General features: G+C 40.0%; 2 protein-coding genes across 2 annotated transcripts; one reads left to right on the forward strand and one right to left on the reverse strand.

Annotated features, from left to right (window-relative positions):
• The first annotated feature begins 4,751 nt into the window (after positions 1–4,751).
• Positions 4,752–9,963, forward strand: LOC121880073. The gene is made up of 5 exons (XM_042387081.1): positions 4,752–5,151; positions 5,728–5,843; positions 7,618–7,793; positions 8,946–9,050; positions 9,475–9,963. Exons 1-5 carry the CDS (start codon positions 5,010–5,012, stop codon positions 9,620–9,622), a joined length of 687 nt encoding a protein of 228 aa, XP_042243015.1. The 5' UTR covers positions 4,752–5,009; the 3' UTR covers positions 9,623–9,963.
• A 4,357-nt stretch (positions 9,964–14,320) lies between these two features.
• On the reverse strand, positions 14,321–17,806 carry LOC121880116. Its single transcript, XM_042387173.1, has 3 exons — positions 17,666–17,806; positions 16,784–17,323; positions 14,321–15,504 (listed from the first exon to the last, which is right to left on the reverse strand). Exons 1-3 carry the CDS (start codon positions 17,668–17,670, stop codon positions 14,655–14,657), a joined length of 1,395 nt encoding a protein of 464 aa, XP_042243107.1. The 5' UTR covers positions 17,671–17,806; the 3' UTR covers positions 14,321–14,654.
• Positions 17,807–22,163: the final 4,357 nt, after the last annotated feature.

Raw genomic sequence — 22,163 nt, forward strand, 5'->3', positions numbered from 1 at the left:
TACAGTAGAATAAACTCCGCTCAGTGTACAGAACTAATGCTGTAAAGATGAAAGTAATGTTTGTTTTCAAATTGGAAATAAATCCTAAAATAAAAATTATGGTAGGCAACAGAAAACTTAAACAAGGGGAAAATTTGTGTGTGCTTAGGAAATAACATTACTTGTGAAAGAAATCAAAGCAAGAATAGGTCAAGGAAAAACAGCAAATAATAATCTAAAAGACCAACTAAAAAGGGATATTGACTGTTGTGTGGGTCAGAAGCGTGGACACTTACAGCAGACACCAGAAAGAGGTTAAAAGTTATTGAAATGTGGTGATACAGACGAATACTAGGAATAAGCTACACTGACAGGTAAGCAAATAAAGTACTAAGGTTAGCAAAACTATCGAAAGAAACACTTGAAATGTACAGAAAAAGACAAATGAGATATAGGGATAAAGGAATAATCACAGAAATATTAATGGGCAAAGTTGATGGTAGGAGAGCCAGGGGAATGCCGAGACTGGGATGGATGAATGAAATACAGTCATAAAAACTGGGTCCCCCCCCCCCCTTCCCCCCGAGATACAAAACAGCCCGAGAACGTTTAGAGTGGAGGACTGTGGTCGACAACCCTCAGATATGATGATGGTACTCTGACTGATTGGTCAGGAAGGAAGGGAGGGCAACTTACCAACCCAGAGTTTTTTTTTATATATACTGATCATTACATCACAAATGTAACCATTCGTAACTTAACTCATTTTGTACTATACTCCAAATTAATCATCAGCCAAGCGGATGCTAACCCTATTATCATGTAGGAATGAAATCTTTGTCAATACAGTATTGACAATACAGTTGTACTGGAAAACGGTAACTCGCACCGGAAGTTGTAATAACGTCAACATGATGTCTTGGTCCCTTGGCCACGTTATCTGATGTTCGCCGTTACCTATAATCTTGGGCTTAAATTATAAGCCTGTGTGTGTGCGTTAGTCGTCCAAAGAGGTGTTTAGGTTACCTCACACTCTTATCATAGGTGATATCTATTTACACCAACTGAATTAAAACGCCCGAGGCCACAAAGCTACTGACATTGCCTGTATTATCCCTTGTCTGTCTATACCGTACTGCACGTCTTACAGAATGAACAAGTAGTTGTATACACATATTAAATAAATATTCATACATACATATATACATAACAGAGGAATATATACACTCACAGATTGTTCATAAATTTGTACTGTATGAAAGTAAGTGAACAAAAACTCAGGGCATGGAAGCATAACATAATTTAAACAGTACCAGTATTCGTTTGTTCCAAGATTTTATGAATCTTTCTGTAATCACTAAATGAAGAATGAGGTGGGAGAGAGACGAGTGAATGGGAACGGTGGATGAGGACTGTCGTGGGTGTGGTGCTGGAGGGAGGATTTCAGTAGTAAGCGATCTAGTTACAAGCAGCCCCCATGTTCTGTACCTCTGAATCTCTGGGTCTATAATGAAGAGGCAGGTGAGGTGATAGGACTTTTATTGGGGAGTGTGCAGTCGGTGTCAAAAGTTCGTTTGAAGCAGTTCGACCCCAAATGAGACGAGTTCGTAAGACTCATTCCAGTGACATAGCAGGATGTCGAACCCTGACATTACAGTAAAATTATACAACATCCGTTTGAGCAATAAGTTGTCAACAACAAAATTTTCTGCACCGGGCCAAGAATTCTGAACAACACTGGTTTTATATGTATGGCTGTTAATTTATCTGTGTTAACTACACGTGATATACAGAATACATCGCATTGGTTCCATAAATGCATCACAGAATCAGAAGTACCAACCTTACCAAATGAACATGGCCTCAGTCAGCGCTCGTTGCGAAGGCCGTCAGACCCAGGGAGTGCAGAAATACGAGGTCATGACCAGGATTAATTATATTTAACAAAGTTTTCGGTGGGTGTGGCGTTATCAGGAGAACTCGACCCTTAGGAGAACCCGACGTCAGGAGAGTTCAGCTTCAGGGAGAACCCGGAATCTCGAACCAAAGAAAGCTGGCCTGAGAGAGATACCGGCCTTCCCATTACATAGTGGGTTCGCTATGAATGGTAAAAAAAAGAAAGCGGTCGACCCTTACTGTCATGGCAGATTTCATTAAATGTACCTGAACATGGTCCAGTTTTTGTCAAGGGAAGACAAAGGTGCGTCGTGGCGAGTGTAGGGAAGTAAAATCTTTGGTCTGTGGCTGAAACATTCCAGTGATGACCGACTGAATGGTGGTGCAAGTCGTATATAGCCAAGATGCTCTCTCTCACTCACTCACTGTTTGACTAAAGAATACACGAGAAAATTACAATGGGCAAAAATAATAATAACGCTAAAATTCTTTGATAATCTAGGACCTTACTTAAACACTACCTGGACTAAGCATTACCAGAATATTAAAATTATAGCTTCATAGATCTGAGGAAAACTTAGTTCAGGTAAAGTTTGTCTTACTAAATAAATCAAAAGCGCAAATAAAACATGAATTAAAGAGTTTATAATGACTTAACGTGCAGAGCCTTATACGAACAGCTGAAATTATCTCCTGGTAAAAAAAAAAGATGTCAGCTAAGAAAGTAATATATACAGTGCACAACACATGACCAATTTACAACAAAGTCTATATAGATGAACAGTCATTTTGTTCACAATGAAAAACAACCGACAGCTGGCAGAGACGGAGAAGTCATTTCCTCCAGTAGCCGAGCTCTTGTTCCCATTCATTCCCCATTGTGGCAATCATATTATCTCATCAACTTCATCATAGACTGACTGAATAAAACCACTCTATACGCTAATTTGCGAGTCATAGGCGGTGTTCCGTATTTTAATATGTTACACATTATCTTTTCTTTGGGAGTAAATTTCAGTTTGTACTATACGTGCATTTACTAATATCTTTGATGTTTTATCAAGAATTTGAAGTACGGAAGCAATATTTACAAAACAAACTTGAGTGAGCTACCATATAAACGAACTATATGTGTAGTCTGGAAATTTGGGTATATACAGAAGATAGTGTAGGGTACCAATTTATACGATTACACACTGGAGCACCTTAGCTTTCGTCTTTATTTAAGACATTTTCAGAGGCAACTGAATTTACGAAAACATTAAGTCAGGTGAATAACATTGGTGTTTTCCTGATGCATTTTCCCTCAGTTTTAAAAATACTGTAAAGCTGAAATTTGGTTGCGGTGCGGATGGCCTCGGTTCACAGTGGTTACCAACCTTTTCTTGGCCAAGGAAACTTGTACGCCAAATGTACTATTTTCTGGAACCCCAATAATCTCCATCTACTCTTTACACTTACCAAGCAAAATTGCTATTAAAGTATGTCCAAGTCAAAAAAAAAAATTAAAAAGAGTTCCATTTATGAATTATAGGCTGCTGAGCCTTTGTTTTAGTATTATTATTGGTTATCATCATTATTGGATCTTGTGGAGCCCTTGTTGTTCCGGGGAACCCCGATTGGGAACCACTGCTAGGGGATGGTCGTTCACTATCTCCTGAGTCTCCACCCGGCCGAACCCATGATAACTCAGCTAGTATAGACAAGAAGTTGTACTGTACACTATTTCCGAAAAGTTTGAAGTTAACCTTTAGCACCCCAAAGCATTTACATATTGTACAAATAGAAGTAAACAATAATAAATATGAACAATTATTGCAGGACCCGTATAAAGTACTGTACAGTACAGTATATAATATCCTCATAATTCTAAGAATATGAATGTGAACGAAGGTGAAAAGTAAACTATGATCTCGGAGATGGTATGTTGGTTAATACTTTCTCGTGTCAGAATGAAGCGATTCACCATGACGAGGATGTCATGTGTCCATGGAAAGTAAACCAAGAGAGGAGAAAGGAGGCCACACGAGGAGGTCTTGCTTTTAACCAAATACTTCCTTGACGACACAACTTGCATTAATAGCCGAGAGCAGTTGAGTATTGCCCACCCAGGAAATAAACACACATTTGTAAACAAATTTCCCACCATGTACGGAGGGAAGTGATATGCCTTGTTAAAGCTGTAAATTAATAAAAAGACTACACTCCAGTCTGTAAAGGTGTAGGCTACATCTTTCTTTGAAGTGTGCGGATGTATCAAGAAAAGTTTAGCCCAAACATAAACAAAACAAAATGCAACATATCACTGTTAAATTATTATCTATAGCTGCTGTTACTTCTCGATCGCAAATTCTTTTCTCGAACCATTCTATTAACTTGTTCCTCCTTTTTTTTTATACACGAAAATATAAAACTAATCCACCCTAATCCACCTTCTTTCCAGAAGGACCTGCACAATTAATTCTTCCGTAATTGGCTGGTTTCTTAGCGTCACCTCAATACACATCAGACAGATTGTCCTGTTTCCCCCCAAGTAGATTATGTATTGTGCTCCATTTTTCTAATGACAGAAACCGATTCACAGTTTCTGTGACGTTAAAATGTATATAGGTATCATTATTGTTTAGAAGATCTTTAATTTAGTTCAGGAAGTGTTACTGTAGAGAGCAGTTTACTTGTTATGGACAGGAAATCAAGTAAGCGGGGTTACTGACGCACGTCAGACGCGGGGCGGAACCAAGGCACACACAACGCTGGTAATCTTAGTTCAGATGGTCAGGCGGTGACGTCCCCCATTGTCCACTTTAATTGCCTGAATGGTCGGTCTACCCTCCTTATAAGTCGTGGAGGAGAACCTCTTCGGCAGTCTTATGAAGTGGAGAGTTAGAGGAGGTTCTCTGGGTGACTTCGAGCACGAGAGCCTCAGACACGAATCTTATCTACTCTACAACCATTACACCAGAAGACGACACCGGAACACTCTGTAAACACGACTCAAATTATCGGTTTTGCCTCTAAAGTTTCATTCAGAAGAGGAACAAGTTACACCAAAAAGAATAATTTTCCACTGTACAAGTCAAAAAATCTTGCAAAGTTACAAAAAGAACAGCATCAATAACGACAAAGTTAGTGAGATGTTCCCCCGTGGTGGTGCGTCCGTGGCAGGTATGAAGGTCCTGGTGAACTTTGTGATGACATCACTGCTGCTGAACCAGGCCGCTGCCACTCTCCAGGATAACATGGTCAACGTTGATGACTACAAAGTGGCGGGACAGGGTAAGGCAAGCAACGCATAGTTTGGTGTTTTTCTATTCCTCTGTTACTATTACTTACACTCAACTCACAAACAACTGTACTCCCCTATACACAAGTAACAATACACCCATTTACCATTAATGTTGCCAAGAATGGAAACTACAACACCATAATAGAAGAGGATTACCACAGACGCAGCTAAAAAGAAAAACACGACCATTTTCACCTCATTTTTTCATGTCTTCCTCACTCATACGCTATCACTAACACTTTGCGTCTCATTTACACGAGCATTTGTAAATTTTCCAACACAAACTTATGCACTTATACCACACGGGCAGTTATTGAACCACTTAGAAGCTTTACCAAACTTTCCCTACTTTCCACATCTACTATCCTACTTCCGCATCTACTACATTACTTCCCACATCTACTACCCAAATTCCCACATCTACTACCCTACTTCCCACATCTGTTACCCTACTTCCCACATGTTACCCTAATTCCCACATCTACGATACTTCCCACATCTACTGCCCTACTTACTAGTTGTTTTCACTGCTACGGAAGTACCCTGACATAATGTTTACTCCCCAGCTACAGGTGGACAGGAGGAGGGAATGTCGTGGCTGGAGGCGGGTGGGCCGGAGAGTCAAGTAGCCAAGTCCAGGGTGCGGCGGTTCATCCCGTTCCCCACCGGCAGCCTCGTGAACGTGAGTCATCGGTCCATATCCAGTTCACTTACTACTTCACTGTCCCGTTCACATAATTGTTCACTGTCCCGTTCACATAATTGTTCACATAATTGTTCACTGTCTCGTTCACACAATAATTTATTATTATCCTGTGCACAATTTTTGTCCCATCCCGTTATTCATTAATTCTGTTGCACTGTCCCGTTGAGTAACTTGTTAACCCTTCCATTCACTAACAAGTTTAGTTGCCATTTTTTGATAAACATCAGTACAAATACAGGTTTATACACAAGCTGACTCTTAGGTACAAGTACAGATTAAGTTACATGATCCCTTTACCTTCTGCCCCCAAGGGTCTCTGGTTCGCTCTCGGCCACCCATCCAATAATGAACGGATATCTATTTCCACATCAGGGAAAACAAAGTAGTCCAAGTCCACTATATCCTAATTTACCGTAGGTTTTGTAGTCAGTGTGCTGTATCTGCACTGCCCCGAACAGGCGCCAGGTGTATGGAACTATACTTCTCTCAGGTTTATGTTTAAGTACACTGTAGGTACCACTTCGTCCACTAGAATGCAAATGGCTTACTCTATTTGTTATCAGCTGTATGTTCAGAACTGCCAATTTTAATATAGACACATATTTACAGGCACGGTTTGAGGTACAGTCCCCTTCACTAGTGCGTTTACAGGGGCTCATCGTATAAACATCCCACAAATCATTACATTGATATTTGTTTTAATATTGCTTACTTTGATTCCATAGTGTGTTGACTATTGCGAGTTTCCTTCTGTCGAATGTAAACAAGCACAGTGCTACACCCTGATGACCCCCTGTAAACGCATTAGTGAAGGGGACTGTACAAGTTGTGCCACAATATTAGATACGGCATTAGTATTATTAGTGTGGGCTTATCCCAGTAACAAGACATACTGGACTGTACATGTAAGAGAATTAATCTATCAGTAATTACCAGTAAGTTCAGTGAGCATTTACCAGTGCTTGAAAACTGTCTTATATCTGACCCTGATAAAAAATATATAAACCAATGACGGGTTTGGTATTATGAAGAAAATAATTGAACTTTTGACACAGGATTTAAACTTCTGCCATGATTCTGAGAAAGTTAGAGCATTTTAATACAATATTTGTACGGTGACAATATTAATTAGTAAGGAACATCTGAAACGGTCATTTTTGGCATTAATTCGACGACCACAATAAGCGTAATACAAAAATAACGACCACACTACATTAACTGAACACACCAAACCCAGCTAAATTAAGTCAAGTACTCACAGGTTTTATCAGAGTTTATCTACTGCTGCCCCTCACCTCAACGAGACCATCCGGCAGGACAACCTAACTTGGTCCTGATTACTTACCTTCTCAACACATGTCACGATTATGATGCACAGGTGAAGTAATGATTAATGATTACACGAACATTTAAATAAACAGGTATATTGTTTACTTTCGTTTATCTCACACCATCCCCAGCCTCTCTCCCTCTCCTCACACCATCATCCCTCACCTCTCATAATCCCAGCCCCCTCACCCCACACCATCCCCAGCCTACACACCCCAGCTATGAGCATTTCTTACCTACACACCCCAGCTATTAGCATTTCTTACCTACACACCCCAGCTATGAGCATTCCTTACCTACACACCCCAGCTATGAGCATTTCTTACCTACACACCTCAGCTTACTCCGGCAAGCAAATGAGGTGGCACTACCCCAGGGTACCTCAGGTATAAGCCTCCTTCCTGCATATTGTCCCTCACAGTTAGAGTTCACACTGACGATCCCTGTCGACGGGTTTAGCGACGTGGGCGAAGTAGAGACGATTGCCGACTTCACTTTCTTCCTGCCCAACGACACTATCAGCTGGGCTAGGAACTACCAGCACAGTGCCTCAGACCGCATCAACGTCTACCACCGTATGGAGAAATTCCTCAACAGGTAGGTTCAGTGACTACACACGCTCCGCCTTTATAACGTTCTTTAAAATAAAGAAAGGGAAGATGATAAGTTCATGATGAGCACACAGAATAGTCTTGTTCTACGCACTGATCGATCTCAGTTATAATGAGGGTGCCCGTCATAATTCGAAAATAGTAGTACAATATAGCGGACACGGTGTATTTAAAAAAACTATTCTACCATGGTTTAGGTCGTGCTGCTTCCATCTCACGAAAAGAGGGTAAGGCTAGGAACCCATGTGTACAATAAAAGACAAAAGTCGTGTCATGAAATTTGGTGAAAACATAAGCAGAAGGGCTAAACTTTTGGTGCGCTCTGCCTTGTGGTAGGGGGCTCTCAATGTTTCAAGTTGTATTTAATCTTCGGACAAAACCGCGACACGAATTTTGTTTAATTGCACGTAGTGCGCAATGCGTATAAATCAAAATAATTGAAAACAAATTGGAATGATTCCATGTATACGTATTGCGTGATGCATAGTGTCTTGTGCGTTGCGTGCTCACCGCTCCCAGGGGAGGTGAACATGCATCACGCAAGTATCACGCCAGGGATGAGGGGTTTTCCCGTTGCATCCACGTGCTTTCATAGCGTATGTTTATGTATTTGAGTGTTTTTCAATGCCAAATTGTACTCACCACGAGATGTCATATCAGATGAGATTCTGGAGAAGCTAATTGAACTGGGACTACAGAGTTGACTGGATTAATAATAACTGTTTTGTGCATACAGCATAATTAGTAAACACAATAAATGTCCTGTACATTGTAGTCCCTCGATAAACATCTCTTAAAATAAATCCCTTTCATAAAGAACAGTTTCATGTTCTCAAGCACTTCGTTAAGTGGTTCCCCCTGTATTGTACGTACCAACCTATACTGCACATAGAGTTCCACACCAGATGAATCTTTGAATGAAAAGAAATTTCACGCACCACGCATCACATTTGACGGACATATGAGAGCAGTGAATACGCACCACGCTTCACGCATTGCGCTTATACGTACACATGGGTGTCTAGCCTTAAGTTTCCGTCTTAAACAATAATCCTAGTTTCATTTGCCAACAGTTTTAAGCCATCTCCACAAGATTGGTGCAGACTGGCTAACACGATCTTTCACCTCACCCTTGCAGAATGGGGTACAACGGCCACGCCTGCACCCTGAGGACCCTCTGTGAGATCGCAGAGTCCCCATTCGAACACAGTCTCTACGGTGAAGTGGTTAATCTCGTCTTATCGTAAGTAACTGTCCAAATCTCCTGTAAATTAATTTAGCTCCTATTTACATTTTTCAATCTTAAGTCCAAAATAAAGGTTATATGACATATAATGCTTCACTAGTTTCAATTGGAGTATTATTAATTACTGAGAATCGTTATCTAATTTCGCCATGTAACGCTGCCAATATTGAGATAACCTACAAATAGATCACTCGAATTATCAACTTATTCTACATCTTACAGGTATTACCTGGGTATAAATCTGTAGTATATAATCGGTAACCCATGTTTATCTATATCACCCTGTTAGTATATTTCATATTTATGATCTACTTCTATGTACGTTTATCAATCACTTATTTTTTTTGTCCGATTAAAATTATTCAACATCTTGTCTACAGCAGATGTCAGTTGACCAAGGAAATTTACCTTCCTCTCACAGGGCGTCCGGCAGTCCGGATGACCAGTCGGTGTACGACGAGTACAGGACAGCAGAGTACTATGGTAAAACCCATGGCCAGTGTGACCAACTCTACCCAGGGTGTCCTACCTCCGTCCTTGACAAAATTTCGCAGGCCTTCACTTTCTGATTTCGGTGAACGCTTAGTCGCGCTGTAGTCATCTCATTTTAACGTCTTCCGATTCACCGTGAAGCTTCAGGTAGTGAGTGACACCGATCCTCTTTTATGTATTACGATTTACTGAAGAGTTTCAAGCATTGCACAAAAATTATTCTCTTGTTTTCAGTAGTGTCGAGTCATGATGAGCTACACTCCCGTTTGCTAGGTTGACTTCTAAGCGAGATTCCTCACAAATGTATATTAAATATTGCTTTTCTTAATATTATTTCAAAGTACATTTTTTTTTTTACGGGGATTGGCCCACCCGGGCACAGGTCAATAACCCACATCGGGGCCTAGGCGACGAAAAAAATAGAAATAAATTAAAAATAGAAAAGAAAAAGGTAATATTAATCTACACGCGAAGATGCCGGAAAACCATCTTTTTAAAGAGAGACATTGTATGAGTATTGAAACACAGGAGGCAGAGCATTCCACAGTTTGGCTGTGTGAGGAAAGAAGGATGTACTATGACGGGTTATTCTCGTGTGACCGACAGCCACAGAGAAATGGTGGGCACCGCGGGCAAGACGAGTGTTACGAGCCCACGGCCTTGCCGGCGGTACAAAGGATGCCAAATCCGCCGAACATTGCCCGTTAAAGTATACCCGTAAAAGAGTGTGAAGCAACATTGTGGAGAAGAGAAAGGGAAGAAAGACGATCTCGGCAATTGCCAGTACACAACTCCGTGGTTGCCTCCTGGCAGTGTGCCGGGAAACAAACCGTTGCTCATTTTCCGGGAGAAGTTGCCTTCCTTAGCGTCCTTCTGGAAACGCGAAAAATAAAGTACGTACAGAAATCCTGTTCATAAAATTGTTCACGACTAGGCTATTTTATTCTTCAAAATGCATTCCCAACGGCGTGGTCGGTTTGTCAAGGCCAGTGTGAATAATGACCTGCAGTACAGATCACAACATATAAATGAAATATATATTTTACCAGTACTGTACTGTAGATTACTTAATTCAGCATAATTTGTAACTGAAACTGTTACATAGTCTTTTAATATACTGTATACAGTAATATTGCTGTACATACTGAACTGTTTTTCTGGAGAGACTGACTGTTAATATGGGTAAACACTGTACAGTATACAGGGATATTACGATCAGTATACAGGGATATTACGATCACCCGTTTGATGTATAAATAATGAGGGTAAAGAAAAAATACTTTCATAAAAAGTCTGGGAACATCAATTTTGCTCTTTCTATACTTAATGCATATATAAAACTAGTTTTTAAAGTGATTTGTGTGGCATTGTCTATTGTACAGCCTCAACTTGGTATTTTGTAAAAAAAAAAAAAAAAATCGAGTAAAAAGCTGACAATTTCACATTTTGGCCTATAAATTTAAATATTCTTTTAACTTTGCATACGTGAGTGCATACAGCCTCAATCTTGCAAAATAAACTGACTACTCATGTCAAAAATAGCATACTTTGAACCCAGTTTACATTATATGATATAGGAGCCAAACGTACCACAAATGGAGGTAAAAAGATTACATTTTCAACGTGTTTACAAAAAAAAATCAAACTAAATGACCTATATACTTTTCCCATCATTTTCAAATGTATAAGAAGATTAGATGATGATAAATCTAGGTCCGTGTCTACTGTTCACCTATTTTTTTGCATAGCTTTAAGAGTAATTTTATGACCGAGTTTTTGAACTGAGGTAGTATTATTTGTTAACACCTATATCAGTCTAATTCTTCATTATTTGTTAGTTTTATATATTTAACTTATTTATGTTTATTTAAAATAAATTATCATAATAGCAACCTTTGGGCCTCATTTACCATTATAATATACCCACCACCATGAGCCTCAGGCAAATACAGTATTGTATTTGAAAGATCTCTTGCAACATTTTTCGACAACCTGATGCAGACCACAAATTCATTACTCAGACAATGAAGCAAATCAATAGTCCCAGTATGAACCCTACGTGGAGGCTGCAAATTGACAATGGCATGTTATCTTACAAAATTTCGATCTCCTCATTAAAGGTTCTGTACTAGTTAAATAACCTGAAAACGATTAAAAACAATTAAAAAATTCTTGCTTCTCTTCCTCCCTCTATACCTCCTTCCTTCTCTCCTTCCTCTCTTGAAAATTACCTTAATCAGGCACAAACGGTGTAATAAATTTCATCCATAGTTTCACATTTTCCAGACTTTATGTAAGCATTCCTAGTATCTGGTTACCTTCATTATTAAGAGTTTGTAAATGTTGTTTTACTATTGTATTCTTAAAATTGTGACCATTATAAGAATCTCTCAAACTGTAGTGAACAAATCTAACCCCAATACAGTAATGTATAATGGACAAAAGCTAACACCCGACTTTCATCTCGACACATGACATTTAAAAAAAAACGTATAATGTATGTACTGTACATACTTGTATGCCACTTGAACACTTTATACCTACCACCATAGATTATTTTAATATCAGTCTTTGAATGTCGAGACCAGCCTTCTACAATAGTAATCGGACAATTGTGAAATTTGACCTTCTAGCTTCAGCTAGGTTGAGGACCCTTTGACTAGACTTTACCCAACGTTTTACACATCACCTACAGTAGTGACGGTACATATTAACGATGAATTTGCTTAGAAATAAGTATGTGCATGCTTTTTTTCTCAAGTAAAGGGTTACATATGCCCTACAGACAGACGTCCAAACAGACGACAGGCTCGTACCATGCTTTTGAAATTAAGACAAACCAGCACAAAAATTACCTTTAAACTAAATTGATCACTTACTTACCTTACCACATTCTCATGTTACAATCACTTGCCCTTTACCCCCATTTATCTCTACACTGATAATTCCAAACTTGTAATCAGCATCACCAAACTTTTTCTATGCTATATACTCAAAATTTAGTCTAACTTTTCCATTGGATCTTCTAACTTCACCATTTGTTAACTTCCATGTCTTGATTCCTCAGTCCTGTACTTCCAGGTGTTTGTTATCCAGCAACAATATTCACGTCCTATGTTCAGGAATTTACTGCAAAAAGCTTAACATTACCAGTCCAAAGGTGTTTACCATCACTACTCAATGGTCATATTTTCCTTCAACCTCTAATGCTACCTGCTGATAAATAGCATTGAAGAGGCAAATTTCTGAAATGGAAGGATGGCAAGAGTTACAGGGCCGGAAGGTGAATGTGACGAAAACAAAAGTGCTGTATTGATTAGCGGAGTGGATGAAAGACCCGTGATGGAAAGTGGAAAATGTTCATGTGCTGCCTGTAGGAAAAATGTTGGTAGCAACAAAATAATGAGAAACTTGTGTGGAAGGTGAGTACACAAGAGGTGCAGTGGAGTAGATAGCAGACTGCAGGATGTTGACTAAATCCTCTGTATGTGTAGGTAGAGATGTGTCCATAGCAAAGTTGGATGAACTCAACATTCCCTCAATTGTGTGGACAAGTTGCGTTTCCTTGGTGAATGTTAAGTGCCGGTGAGGATGCTGAATCCTGCTCATTTACAAGAGCCAGAAGCGCCTAGAGGAAGTTTAGGGAGTTGCAGCTTTGATTGACGGCAAGACGACTTCCCTTCGCGATAAAGGAAGAATGAATGCATGCAGCTGGCATGAGAAGTGATTATGTACGGAAGTGAAACATGGGCAGTTCAAGAGGATGGCAGAAGCATTCTTGAGCGCACTGAAAAAAGAATGGCAAGTTGGATGTGCAAAGAGACGCTGAAAGACAGAGGCCCTTTTCAATTATGAGTGCGGCGGCAGGGTATTGAGTATTGGCTAGTTCTGCGTAGAGGTAGGCAGAGATGGTTTATGACGAGTGGAAAGAATGAAAGACCAAGAACATGGGGAGGTTGTAAGAATTGACCGCACATTACGTTGAGCTGCAATCAGGTAATCGTGGCTAACTGAGGAAAATGTGGAAAAAGACCGTAAAACGTTGTTGTTGATTGAATATCTCCTAGCTATAACATTATCAGTCTTCCCATCAGTGAGTACCTAAGTTACATTAAATATTCTTCAATAACATTCCGATAGATAAAATGGTTCAAGCAATACCTCGAATTGAACTTTTAATCTGTTTACAGAACGCCTCGAGAGAACACTTATGCAGTACATTAAGACAGCTTAAAACAATGCCTGCTTACGATGAATGGTAAAGACAACTAATACCATTACCTGAATTTAGCCATACTTTCCTGTGAGGAGTCTTGGTAATATCTAAGTTAGGAGACTAACTATTAACTTAACACATCTTCAATCACTGGAAATACAGTATAGCTTTAACTTTGCTAATCATTTCATATCATCTTGAGTTGTAAAAGCATTCGAAGGTGTATGTTATCAATGATGGTGATACGGCTGTATGTAATATTCGTGCCATCCCCGCCAAGCATATTAACAAGCAAATTCTATTCAAGTTAAGTTGAAGGGTTGGTGTTAGAAAAGTAATGTGTAAGACTGACCATAAATAATATTTTGTAATTAGTAAATTAGAAAAAGTTTTATTAGGACACATTGGACATTTTCAATCTCTGGATATAGTATAGCTTTAAGTTAGCACTTCATCAAACTCATCAACGATAAGCAGCCACGAACCTTAACCAGGCAACATAAACACTGTAAAGAATTTTCGTTTATTATCAGGTACAAACAATTACCTAGCTCTATCACTCAACAAGAGATCGTCTGTTATTAATCTAATTACGGTTACAGTAAACCAGATTTGCAATAAAAATTATATATATATATATTGAGAAATTTGAATTCCTTAAGAATAAAACTCACTGGGATAAAAAAAAATAAACGCTTTCCAAAGGAAGAACTTCCATAAAAAGATTACCAAAATAGTACATCTTGGGTCACCATTAAATAACTATGCACTAAATATCCTTGACAAACTTTGTCCTACTATAAATTGCAGTTCAAAATAAGTACCAAAAATTAAAATTATAGCATTACAATTTAAGAACTCCTCTCCTCGAAATTAAATTGTAATTGTTAAATCTAAAATTGTGCCAAGTGGCAAAGTTCAGCAATAGTAGGCAGTTGTAAGCTGCGAGACACCTCCATTGGGTTTGAGATAACACACTGTACTTGAACTAGCTTTGATGCACTTGTCTGATCGATATCACAAAAGGGAAAATCTGACAAAATTGAAGGCAAAGGCTGCCATGTGTTATCGGAATCTGGTGAGAGAGGGGGTGTTAGGGTGGTAGACCCACATCCCCAGGAAGTAGACATGCTGGAGGCGCTTGACCACACACCTGTATCCATACTGCTGTCCACGTTTTCATCTACACTGCACTCCAGCAAATGGTCCAATGAATTATCCAAGACACTGCTGCCAGTAAAAGACTCTGATACACTTCTCCTGGAGGAGACTGGCTCAAGCAACATTGCAGAAATATTTTCAGGAAGGAGTTTAGATAGATCAACTGAAACAGGATTAGAACATGAGGTCAAGTCCATTGTATTTCCATGCTGAATACCTGTACCAATATCAGTAGATGCAGCACGATTCTCCGAGTCGTCTTGCATAGTTCGAATAGCATAGAGGCGTCTCAAGTTAGCTAAAAGAACATCACTTGCAGTCGGGTCTGGTGCAACACCAGCAATTTCAGCCAAAGTCAACAAAGCTGAACCTAGTCTGTCATGTCGAGACCGCAGTCTGAGACCTCTCATGGATGACACCCCAGCTGCTTCTTCTGGGTCATGAACAAAGTGACAACGCGCCCCATACTGGCAGTAACCCAGACTGTGGTACGTGCGGCAGAGGTCCGTTTTGTAGCGAGGATGGCGGGGCACAGCGCGAAGCTCTCTCAAGCCGTGAGCGAAGGTGCAAGTCTTCGCAAATCTGTTGATAAATATGCATTTGTACTCACGACATTGAATAATGTAAGTTTACAAGAGCGATTCAATATAAAATCCCGAAATCCCAACTATACTTGAAAACCGAATATAGGAGTTGTGTTCAACATAGTACATTTGATCATGAACAAATTTGTGTCGAGAAAAAAGAAACGGGCGCTTTTTCGTTATAGAAGTTATCATTCAAGGCAAGAGAAGCTTAGCAAATCTTGCGGAGACAATCAGATATGACAATACCTCTTCACAGTCAACTAGAATCAATGAATTTACAGGTATGACCATAATTACTGTATAATGTACATGGGTCTATAGAATGGCAGACCGCACGCTTAACCACAATGTCTATGGCAGCAATGTCACGTATCTAAGTCCTTTGTAGGCGACGAAATATTTACAGTACCATAAATTAATTATGGCGCCGTCGAATCTCCCGTGACCATGTTGCGGTTCACACCGTCTGCGACGCATAAGCTTTCGCAGTGTTTGTTTACATATCAAGAAAACCTATGACGAATTCATCGTTCGCGTTTATTACGATTTATACTGAATTTAAATCGTTATATTTTCCTGTAGATTTTTGGACGTTAGTATGAAAATTTTAATGACAATGCACAGATTAGGGAGTTAGGAAGGTTAGATAGGTTCAATTCATTTTCACTTCCGTTTTCGTGTCCAACATCATGCATAGAGTATTTCCATTTATTTTCTCAATTTAAATTTAATTCTGGATTGAGCTTGAAAGTCTGGGTAAAGGTATAGAAGAGAGGGACCACCATAAAGAATTTAACGAATTGGTTGAAAAATTTTCTTCACCGACATATTAAACAAATGGAAACCTCCATTCATAGAACCTGACGTAACATAACCAACCTACGGGTTTGTTATGTCAGGGTCTATGCATTATCGTGTTGATTTATGTGTTAAACAACTTAACTTAATATTGAGGAGGATATAAGTCAGCAATGGCGAGAAGGAATACGTGGAAGCGTTCACCATAACAGTAATTAGGAAACGTCTCTTTAAACAGGGATTCAGCGAGGTAAACAAAAATGGCGCCTGGAGAATTGTGAAGCGGGATTGAGTAGGTCAGGTTCTATGCATTAACGTTTCAATTACTGTTTAATATGTTATTACCATTATATATATAACCTAATAAAACCTGACCTAACATACCCAACCTATGGGTATGTTAGGTGGTTACCCTCTACCTACACCTTTACCAAACTCTGGGTTAAACACAAAGGTTATAAACAAAATTGACTCACTTGCAATTCCCACTCTCTTCGTAGGTTCTGCACAACTCGGTTTTGTATCGCAATGGGTTTGATGGACGAGCTGGCATTGGTCGATCAACTTTCTTGCTGCTTCCATTCTTTCTTGTGTTACTCGTACCATCACTGCTTCTTATGGCGCTCCTGCTGCAGCTGATACTGCCATTATCTGTCCCTGAACAGGTTGGGTCTGAAGGACTTGAACATGGTGGGAAGGTGCCTCTGTCCTCCTCTAACATGTAGTCATTGTGGTTATCAATGCTCCATGGATATTCACATGGTTGATTGGAGTTGTGGACAGGCTTAAGAGAGCGTACAGGACTAGGTTGACGCCTAGGGCATTGGTGGCGTATGTGAATCGAATGTTGTACAGGACTTGCACGGAGCAACCGATTTGTAGCTGTAGTTTGATTTGTACGAGGCAAGTTCTTCCGGTCAGAAAGATTACGTCCTAGAAGAGATGAATTACCAACTGAACGTCCACTATTTCTCCGGCTCCCCATGGACAACTGTGGACTAGCACTTACACCACCCCTGAAAAATAAAACGCAGCACTTAACATTACTACAGAAAAGGATTACTTTTAGTTTCGGTCGTCAGGGAAACCTTAGGAATTTAACTATTGGAATCATTAGGGGTCTTGGGGATATCATTGAACAGGACCTCGGAACACAGCAGCCATTTAATAAACATCTGACTGCTTCACCAAGGCGCCATGTTGTCATGCCATCGCTTCAGTTGAACAGCTGATCACAGACTTTTAAATTCACATAAAACCTTCTGCTAGTTGTATTACTCCACTTATTTTTAGAAAATAATAAATAACCTTAAAACCTCAAGCACTTAAAAAAAAATTATGAAGGAAAAAATACATACCTCATCACGTCCTTCCGCTCGACGTAACTTCTGCGAACTGGTGAAGAAGGTGACAAGTCTCCTATATATAACCTCGGTCAATTTCCCGCCGAGGTCTTCCCAACATTTCAGTGTTACAAAAACAATATCTTCGGGTTTATTTTAAAAAATATAACTAAAGTAAAAGCTATTAATTACTGAAATTATTTAAAAAATATAACTTTCATTATTTTTTATTAATATTAGAAATAATTACGACGCTAAAGTCTTAAACTTTAAAATTGTCATACAGCCATACGGATAATGGAATAAATTTTCCCAGTGGCGGTCAATTTAAAGCTAAACACAGAACACAAAGGTGTGACACAATTATTAGGGACATTATAAATTTCATTGGAAGTATTATCAAAATTGTTTTTCAAGAGCATTATAAGATCATACGCCGCAATATTTTTTTAAACAGACCGGCAATGCAGAAAATTTGATATGGTTCATCATTATCAAACTTTTCCAGATTATTTACTGCATAAACCTTCCGAGTGTGACAGCAGTATGTCATGAGCCATCGACAGTGCAAGACTAAGACTTAGAGATACATATTATCTGGTTGCTTACCAGAGGAACATAAGAAAACCATCAGAAATACCATTAGCTATACTCTCAATAGAGAAAAAAAAGCACGAACTGTATGCGCGGACACTTTCAGCAGACACCAGAGAGGTTGGAGGCCTTTGAAATGTGGTGTTATAGGCAAATGCTAAGAATAAACAACTTTAGCAGGAAAACAAATGAAAGAAATACAAATATTAGCAAATACTTCAAGAGAAATACTTTAAATGTACAGACAAATACAAATTAGATACTTTGGTCATATAATTAGTTCATGAGGGGTAGGAGGGCCAGAGGAAGGCAAAGACTGGGATGGATGAATTAAATTAAAAACTGGTCCCCATAGAGATACAAAACTTTAGAGGATTAGAAAAAACAGCCCGAAAACGTTTAGAGTGGAGGACTGTGGTCGCTAACCCTTAGATAAGAGGATTGTACTCTGATTGATTGAACTCAGACATGTACAGTACTCTCAACTCCTGTGAATTTTAACATAATGGCATTCAATAGCAAGAGCTTTTCAGGAATACCTCCAAGATAACTTGAAAATGATCTTGGATACTTCTCTTACTTCTAAACCGTGTCTGTTCTTTCGGTTGAGCAAAATCGCGTTTTGTGTGAAATTTGTTGGTAAAGCTTTTCGTAAAAAATATATTCATTATTCGTAGAAGGCTAGGACCGTATTCATTACGATTCTTTATTAGCAAATTTAAAAGGCTGGTTTACGTAAGTAAGGAATCTTTAAGTATTAAAAAAAATCACGTTTCATTTAAGTAATAACTGAACTTTAAATTGAGAGTGCTAACCATCGATGTCCCTTTAATGTAAAGGTATGCTTGGAACAGTGTTTGAATGCATGTAAAACGAAGAGATAGATTAAACGTCTGCTACAGAAGCAATCTATTTACTGATTACAATGCGTCCTTTCTATTAGCATGAGCTCCGCCTAGTGGACGACCTCTGAACTTGACTTATTTCCGAAGGTGACTAATTTTGATTTCGTTTTTATTTTCATGTAAGTAAAAATTTCTTAGAATATGAAGAAAATCAGTTGAAAGAAATAAAAGTTATTGTAGGGAAATAAAAGGAAAAGTCGAAACTCTCTTTACGAACTTTAAGTTGCCTTTCCACGGAATGGAATAGGTATATACAACTTGTCGTTAATATTTTCGACATAGGAATTCTTTAGTGAATCAAAATTCATTTCTTCACGAGTTGCGAAAAAGCGACGCACGTAACAGTGTTACTTGAGTAAGGAGGGATATTTCTTCCCGAGATAAGACAGGTTTCTTGGAGTCACCCAAGAGATCGTAGGAACCGTTGAGATGTCTCCCCTTTTTCTTCCTTTCCTTGATAAGCTTCATTGGTGTTATGGCTAAGCCCCGGAAGAAGGTTAAACGTTACTGTTTCTTCATTTTTCATGCTGCGAGAGAGAGCAGCAGTGTCGGAGTGTTCCGCAGGAGCTCGCTGAGTCAGGAGCTGGCTTAGGACCTCTGCTTACCAGCCGTCTCCACTCTCTCCTGGAGAATATATGGGAAAAGGAGGAAATCCCCCAAGATCCTAAAGACGCTTCCATCGTCAATATTTATAAGAACAAGGGAGACCGGTCAGACTGTGGCAACTACCGAGGGGTCTCACTGCTGTCAGTAGCTGGCAAGATTATTGCCCGAGTCCTCCAAAACAGACTTCTTCCTGAGGTGGAAAACTTCCTGCCAAAATCTGAATGTGGCTTTAGACCATCACGTGGTACCACTGACATAATCTTTGCTGCCCACCAGATAGGGGAAAAGTGCAGAGAAAAAGCGTCGTGACCTGTACATGGCCTTCATAGATCTAACCAAGGCCTTCGACTTGGTCAACAGGGAAGCCGTTTTGGCTGCCCACCAAAATTCATTACCATTGTGAGGCAACTCCACGATGGCATGAACAGCATTGTCCTGCACAATGGCACCTAGTCTGAGTTCTTCCTCATGCAAAAGGGGTAAAACAAGGATGTGTATTGGCACCAACTCTCTTTTCCATTTTCTTGGCTCCCTTCCTTACTCGTGCCACTGCCAATTTAGCCCAGGGGGTGGATATTGAGTACCTGATGAAGGGTCTTTTCAACATAAGACGACCCCAGGCGAGGTGTCAGCAGCTTCCATTACTAAACTCCAGTATGCAGATGACCTTACCCTTGTCGCTCACACTGAACGGGACCTACAGAAGATCCTGAACACCTACGCAGATGCGTATGCACACTTCGGCCTTGAGATGAATGTACGTAAGATTCAGATTCTCTTTCAGCCTGCCCCTGTTTCAGCCACACCTCCACCATCCATCCAGTTAAACGGTACTACCCTATATAATATTACCCACTTTCAGTATCTTGACTCCCACCCGTCCACCACAGTGGACATCGATGAAGAGATTCAACATCGGATTAGAATGAATCAATTGACTGTCCACCAGAGATCGCTTGCCTCGTCAAGACAGTGTGAAAGCGTTAGTTGCTACCGCCCCTGTGGTACAGTAGTGCCAAACGGTTTCCTCTTTAAGTTAATGCGTATCGGCATGAATCAGTGTTTCTAGGTGAGGGACTCCGCTCATGAGTGGGAAGGTCTCTCTTGTGTGTTGTCCTACTCTCAGTCTAGCATTTCTGCCGTCAAGAAAGTTGAAAGCAACTTTTCAATGTTGGTGGTAAGTCCGAGTTGGAGGATCTTATATTTTAGACCGTCGTGCCAGACTTTGTCAAATGCCTTCGCTACATCCCGGAGAGTTAGATTATATTGTCTACCACTCGCCGCGGCTCTGGCTATGTTTTCACATGCCAGGGCTATCGCTGTTGTGGTGGACTTCCCTTTCCTGAACCCGAATTGTCTGCAGTTGACTCTGTTTGTTGTTTCCAGGTGATTTCTCAGACGGTTATTGATGATTTTTTCTAGGATTTTTCCAGGTACTTCGAGGAGGGAGATCGGTCTGTAGTTTAGTGGGACGGCGGGGTTCTTGCCTTGTTTTGGTGTTAGGGTAATAATGGCCTCTTTGAATTTAGTTGGGAAGTAGCCCGAGGCCAGGCAAGCGTTCATTGTGGTTCTCAGTCTCTCCATGGCCGGGTTGTTTATGTGGCTGAGGATCTCCTTGGTGATGCCTGAATAACCAGGGGCTTTATTTTTGGTACTGGAGATGGCTCTGTTGAGTTCTTCCGAGGTGATTGGTTTGGACAATGGGCTGTCCGCTCTCAGATCCTCCCATATGATTTCAGGGGAGGGCTGAGTGCGGTGTGTCTGGCCCCGGAGTTCATCAAGGACGAGCTCCTCGTGGGTACCATCGAATCCCCTATTCTCTTCATTTGTGATTCGGAAGATGTTCCTCCATATGTCCCTGAATATGGGTTCTTTGTCTTGATCGTCATATATTTCACTTCCTGCATGGTCAGTTATATATGATGACTCGTTATGGCTGCAACCTTTCAATCTCTTAACTCGACGCCAGAGCCCTCCTGGATCGTTGTATGTATGTGAGAGTTGTTCAACTATTTCGGCCCATTTAAGGTTGCTTTGTTCCGGAGATCTTGTTTTTATTTCCTCCAGTATTCTTCTGTATGTATTGTAGCTTACGATGTCCCAACCATGGGTCTCGGCTCTCTGTTGTAGAAGTTGGAACTGGTTTGTGAGGGCTATGAGTTCTGGAGTCTGTTGTGGGTGTGGGAGAGTTCTGTTGCGTTTGAGAGGCGTGGCCTCCTGGTAGGCTGTTCCTATGGCTTCACACCATGTGTTGCTAGGGTAAATTTCGCAGGTGGCGACCTTCATTGGCTGAATCTCATGTATGGCAATATTTCGATATGATTTGTTAGGCTTGAGAATATTCTTCATTCCAGAATACTATTTAATTAATATACTGTACAAGACCTTTAATTATTCTCATCCATCTT

The sequence above is a fragment of the Homarus americanus genome, unplaced genomic scaffold (genome assembly GCF_018991925.1).
Source record: "Homarus americanus isolate GMGI-L3 unplaced genomic scaffold, GMGI_Hamer_2.0 scaffold30108, whole genome shotgun sequence".
Taxonomy (NCBI): Eukaryota; Metazoa; Arthropoda; class Malacostraca; order Decapoda; family Nephropidae; genus Homarus; species Homarus americanus.

What these genes read in the sequence shown, in the direction of transcription:
- LOC121880073 (XM_042387081.1), top strand. Translation starts at nt 5,010, where the DNA reads ATGTTCCCCCGTGGTGGTGCGTCCGTGGCAGGTATGAAGGTCCTGGTG. An exon ending in CTACAAAGTGGCGGGACAGG is followed by an intron (nt 5,152 to 5,727) that starts GTAAGGCAAGCA and finishes TTTACTCCCCAG; the next exon opens with CTACAGGTGGACAGGAGGAG. An exon ending in ATGGAGAAATTCCTCAACAG is followed by an intron (nt 7,794 to 8,945) that starts GTAGGTTCAGTG and finishes TCACCCTTGCAG; the next exon opens with AATGGGGTACAACGGCCACG.
- LOC121880116 (XM_042387173.1), bottom strand. An exon ending in GAAGAGAGTGGGAATTGCAA is followed by an intron (nt 15,505 to 16,783) that starts GTGAGTCAATTT and finishes ATTTATCAACAG; the next exon opens with ATTTGCGAAGACTTGCACCT.